Source organism: Nerophis ophidion, linkage group LG29, assembly GCF_033978795.1.
Source record: "Nerophis ophidion isolate RoL-2023_Sa linkage group LG29, RoL_Noph_v1.0, whole genome shotgun sequence".
NCBI lineage: Eukaryota > Metazoa > Chordata > Actinopteri > Syngnathiformes > Syngnathidae > Nerophis > Nerophis ophidion.
This window is the reverse complement of record NC_084639.1, coordinates 2,277,493-2,283,492: the sequence shown is the minus strand read 5'-3', so window position 1 is coordinate 2,283,492 and position 6,000 is coordinate 2,277,493. Positions and strand designations below refer to the sequence as shown.

The 6,000-nt window shown below is 37.1% G+C and overlaps 1 protein-coding gene across 1 annotated transcript in view; it reads right to left on the bottom strand.

Annotated features, from left to right (window-relative positions):
* Nucleotides 1-666: 666 nt before the first annotated feature.
* fgfrl1a (fibroblast growth factor receptor like 1a) overlaps nt 667-6,000 on the bottom strand; it is a 187,770-nt gene continuing 182,436 nt past the window's right edge. The window contains exon 8 of the mRNA XM_061892165.1: nt 667-5,579. Coding sequence (XP_061748149.1) covers nt 5,146-5,579 — 434 coding nt within the window. The 3' untranslated portion in view covers nt 667-5,145. The remainder of the gene's footprint in view (nt 5,580-6,000) is intronic.

Here is a 6,000-nt window from a genome sequence, read left to right as displayed (position 1 = left end):
CAACTTTATCAGTATTTATTGCCACCTTTCCCAACTTCTTTGTCACGTGTTGCTGGCATCAAATTTTAAAGTTAATGATTATCAGTGTGAACATGAAATATGTTGTCTTTGTAGCATATTCAACTGAATATGGCTTGAAAAGGATTTGCAAATCATTGTATTCTGTTTATATTTACATCGAACACAATTTCCCAACTCATATGGAAACAGGGTTTGTACAATGAATCACATGATGCTTGCTTTATAGAAACAAAGTTAACCATTGTCCCCTTTTCCAGCATTCTGTCAATTTTTCAAAGCCATAATGTAAAGCAGCCGGAGGTACCTTATGTAGATTTCCATGTCTGCAAGATGTCAAACTTCCCGAAGAAACAAGGGGTGATCTTTCCGATGGAAACGGCGGGATGAATCCCCCCAGAGAGGCTGATAAACGACACAAGGTGTTGACGTCTTGGTCTTATCGTGGACGAGATCCTGGCTGGAGAGAGAGAGAGAGAGAGAGGGAGGAAGGAGGACCAGCAGATGTGTGGACTTCAACCAGCTTTAAACATCTCAAACATTCCAGGTTTGGTTGGTCTTGGACGTGGAATAACGAGCACTGACGGCCTGCAGGAGGTCCTTCAAAAATCAATGGGGTTCTTGCTAAAACAAAAGGCAAAGAAGAAGCACGCGGATTCCTTTTTTTAATGGCGACAATAAGATGATGAAACTATACAAGATTGTCCTTACAAGGATTATCTAGGAGCTTCTGTGTACTCGCGTATAAATACAACATCTTACATTCAAATCAACGCATGCAGTATAATAATGCCCGTAGTCAATAAATTAGGAGTGAAATACACTTTTTGGGATGGCGGGTTGGGAAAAAAATGTAGCAAAGGTGGGTAAGTAAGTGCACATCGGCCGGGGGGTTGAACGGGGAGCCAATTAGCTTAAAGGCCTACTGAAAGCCACTACTAGCGACCACGCAGTCTGATAGTTTATATATCAATGATGAAATATTAACATTGCAACACATGCCAATACAGCCTTTTTAGTTTACTAAATTGCAATTTTAAATTTCCCGCAAAGTGTCCTGTTGAAAACGTCGCGGTATGATGACGTTTGATGTCTCGGGTTGTCCAAGCTATAAGTAGTCTGCTTTAATCGCATATTTACACAGTATTCTGGACATCTGTGTTGCTGAGTCTTTTGCATTCTTGTTCAATTAATAATGGAGACGTCAAAGAAGAAAGATGGAGGTGGGAAGCTTTTAGCCTTTAGCCACAAAAACACAGCCGGTGTTTCCTTGTTTAAAATTCACGAAGATGAAGCTTTACTATGGATCAGAGCGGTCAAGCGAACATGTCAACCGGCGGTTTTCAGTGAGAACATTTTGGTAATAAGTCGCCTCTTACCGGAGACATCAGCGGAGCTTGCGTCCTGCTGCAGCTGCCGTGACTTCCCTCAGAGACTCTGGCGTCAACACACCCGTGGCCACACCCCTCCGACTTTCAGGTACTATTTAATCTCACTAAAACACTAGCAACACAATAAGCAGATAAGGGATTTTTCAGAATTATCCTAGTAAATTTGTCTAGTAAAATATGAATCGCTCCCACTGCAATTGCCTTTTTTTTTCTTTTTCTAGTCTTTCACTCTAAATTTCCTCATCCAGAAATCTTTCATCCTCGCTCAAATGAATGGGGAAATCGTCACTTTTTCGGTCCGAATAGCTCCATCTGCTGGTGGCTATGATTGTAAACAATGTGAGGATGTGAGGAGCTCCACAACCCGTGACGTCACGCGCACATCGTCTGCTACTTCCGGTACAGGCAAGGCTTTTTTATTAGCCACCAAAAGTTGGGAACTTTATGGTGGATGTTCTCTACTAAATCCTTTCAGCAAAAATATGGCAAAATTGCGAAATGATCAAGTATGACACATAGAATGGACCTGCTATCCCCCTTTGAATAAGAAAATCTCATTTCAGTAGGCCTTTAAAGCAGGGCTGTCCAATTATTTTGACATAAGAAGTGAAAGATGGCAAGCAGAAATGCAAGAAAAGGACTATTACAGCTTTCATAAAAAAACTAAACCAAGCCCCTTTAATTTCTTGCAGTACAATATTTGAGTCAAAATGTTTCTTAACATGCGTCAGTCTTCTGCAGTCCAAGTAAAATGACGAGTTCAAAACTGTACGTATTATTATCGTTTCCCCCTAATTTGTAATAATTATAAAAAAAAATTGGGTGGGATTTAATAGGATTTTTAGGGTAATTTTGTGTTATTCATAATCGTTCGTTACTTAATTGAAATTTGGGTTAGTTAACAATTTTTTTCGTGTTTTAATTGTATTGTTAAAATGAATTTAATGTGAATTTTGAAAATTGTTTTCTCAAATAATTTATTGGCATTTTTTGTTTACTTATATATTTTTAAAATAATGTAATGAGTCTTCAACAACTTTATGATTTTTTGGGGGGGTATTTTAATGGCATTTTCTTGTGTGATTGTTAAGCATCGTTTTATGAATTGAACTGAATTAATTTGTAAAATAACTGGGATTTTGGGTAATTTCACTGCATTTTTAGTTGATTAATGGTATTTCTTTATTGAAATAATAGGAATTTATAGGTAATTTAATTGCATTTTTTAAGAACGTATTGGCATGTTTTAAAATTATTATTATTATTATTTTTATTTTTAAATTATACATGAGCATCTTTAACAAGTTGATTGCAAATTTTTGGGGGGTTTGAGTAATTTTATGCTATTTTTTTTTTAGCAATTTAATGGCTTTCTATAGTAATTAATGGCATTGTTTAGTAGTTGAATGACTTTCCTTTGTTATTTAACGATTTTTTTAATGATTTAATGGATTTTTTTGTAATTAATCTGAAATTTTGGGGAAATTCATTGGCATTTAATTTATGGAAATTTTTTAACTTTTTTATTCCATCCATCCATTTTCTACCGCTTATTCCCTTTCGGGGTGGCGGGGGGCGCTGGCTCCTATCTCAGCTACAATCGGGCGGAAGCCGGGGTACACCCTGGACAAGTCGCCAGCTCATCGCAGGGCCAACACAGATAGACAGACAACATTCACACTCACATTCACACACTATTATTTTAAAAAATAATTTGAGAATCTTTAACAAGTTTAATGTGAATTTTGGGGTAATTTAACAGAACACTTTTGAGTAATGTTATGTTATTTATTTTGCAATTTAATGACGTTCTTTGTACCGCTGGCATTGTTTACTCTTTTAATGACTTTCTTTCGTTTTATAATGACATTTATTTACGATTTAATGGATTTATTCGTAATTATTCTGGAATTTTGGGGTAATTTAATGGCATTTTGTTTAAAGAATTTATTGTCATTTTTTTATTAGTTAGTGTTATTTAAAAAAATTATTTATGACAATCTTCAACAAATTGATTATGAATTTTTGAGTAATTTAACAACATTTTCTGGAGTATTTCTTTTGCAAGTTAATGACTTTCTTTCGTTATTTAACGACATTGTTTTTATGATTTAATGGATTTTTTTGTAAATAATATGGAATTTTGGGGTCATTTAATGGCAATTTGTTTAAATATTGGCATTTTTGAATCATTTATTGCTATTTTTAATAGTAATTAAAGAGAATATTTAAAAAAAATATTTTGAATGTTTGGGTAATTCAACAACTTTTTTCGAGTATTTTTTTGCAATTTAATGACTTTCTTTAGTGTTTAATGGCATTGTTATCGTATTTTAATGGGTACTTTTTGTAAATGTATTGGAATTTTGAGTCTTTTAATGGCATTTGTAGTCAATAGTATTTTGAAAATATTACTTTAATGGGAGCTTCAATTTAATTTGATGGCATTGTCTTTAATTTATTGGCATTTTAAAATACTTTTCTGACATTTTAAGTAATTTATCTTTTACATCAAAATCGTGCATTTTGGGTAGTTTAATTGCATTTTGTTTAAAGAATTTATTGGCACTTTATTATTAGTCATTTTTAAAAGTAATTTATGACAATCTTCAACAAATATATTGTGAATTTGTGAGTAACTTAACAACATTTTCTGGAGTATTTCTTTTACAATTTAATGACTTTCTTTTGTAATTTAACGACATGTTTTTATGATTTAATGGATTTTTTGTAAATAATCTGGAATTTCGGGGTAATTTAATGGCAATTTGTTCAAATAATTTTTTGGCATTTTTTGTTTTATTTATTGTTATTTTTAAAAGTTACTCATCCTTAACAAATTGATTGTGAATTTTGGAGTAATTCAACAACATCTTCTGGAGTATTTTTTGCAATTTAATGACTTTCTTTTGTTATTTAATGACCTTGTATTTTTTCTATTAATTTAATGGGAACTTTGAGGTAATTTGATGGCATTGTCTTTAATTTATTGGCATTTGAAATACTTTTCTGAGATTATTTTAAGTAATTTATCATGCATTTTGGGTAGTTTAATCGCATGTCACAATCATTAAAGGACATTTTTAGGTTTTTAATGGTATTTTAGTAGAAAAATGAGCAGTATTACTAATTATGAGTAATTTGTTGGAAAGTATGTGCCGTGGGCTGCATGTTGGACAACCCTGTTTTAACTCAAGTAAACATTTGAAAGCACTTAAGAGTGGAAGCAGCTCTGCAGTTCCTCCAACGGCCACCAGGAGAGTAACCGCTCATCGCCAATATGGCAAAATATTGATTTTCTTAAACGCTACAAACCGGAGAGAAAGTCCGCTTGTTTTCCTTAAAGCCTTAGTTTGGAGTTTTTGTCATAAAAAAAAAAAAGGCAAAAATAATGCTGCCATAAAACATCTTAACGAGCTGTGGCGAGGACTGTACAAACACGAGCGATACGATACGAGTACGAAAAAAAAGCTTCACAGGTTCATAAAGGAAGATTTGATCGCAGCAACGGCCACAATATTAGGAACACCTGCAGAGGCGGACAACTCATACAGCTGTGCATGCTAAATGCTACATGCTAAATGCTATATAACCGCGCTGGACCACGCACGAGAGAGGCGAGCTTGAGAAGTCAAACGCCGAACACGACGCCAACGTTGGCAAATAAAAACAACACTTTCGAAAATAGAAATCTTTACATTCTTCACTGGTGCGGCAAAAGTCGGCGTTTTGTGCGCTAACACTGGTAGTGGATGTGTTGGTGCTGGTGCACTTTACCGTCCACGTGCGAGTGCGTGTGCGTGTGGATGTCCGTGTAGATTTTAGGGTAGAGTTTGGGGGCGGGGCCGCCGCCGCCGCCGGCCTTGGCGAGCAGCTGCTGCTGCTGGTGGTGGGCCACGTAATCCTCGTAGGACAGGCGCTCCTTGTCCGCGCCGCCCGGCTGAGCGGGAGGGCACGCTCGCTCCCGGCCCGCCACCGGGAGGCGCTGGGCCGCGGGAGGAACGGAAGACGCGGGCGGGGAGGAGGCGGCGCAGGGGCGTTTGGACCGGCAGAACCAGAGGAGGGCGGTGCCCAGGATGAAGGCCACGCCCGCCGGTATCCCGATGATGACGGGCCAGGGGAGGCTGGGGGACGCCGCCGACACCACCAAGTTGTTTTGGGGCGTCACATCTGCCAGGAAGACACACTTCTTATTCAACGCACAGGAATTCATTCGTTTCAAAAAGGTTTATTCAACCCCAAGTTGGAGAATTTTTAAATAAATAGAAAACCAATAGAATGTCCTACTTAAAGGGGAACATTATCAGCAGACCTATGTAAGCGTCAATATATACCTTGATGCTGCAGAAAAAACACCATCTATTTTTTTAACCGATTTCCGAACTCTAAATGGGTGAATTTTGGCGAATTAAACGCCTTTCTGTTTAGCCCTCTTGAAGCGATGACGTCAGTACGTGACGTTGCCTAGGTAACACACCCGCCATTTTCATTTTCTCAAACACATTACAAACACCGGGTTTCAGCTCTGTTATTTTCCGTTTTTCGACCATTTTTTGGAACCTTGGAGACATCATGCCTCGTCGGTGTGTTG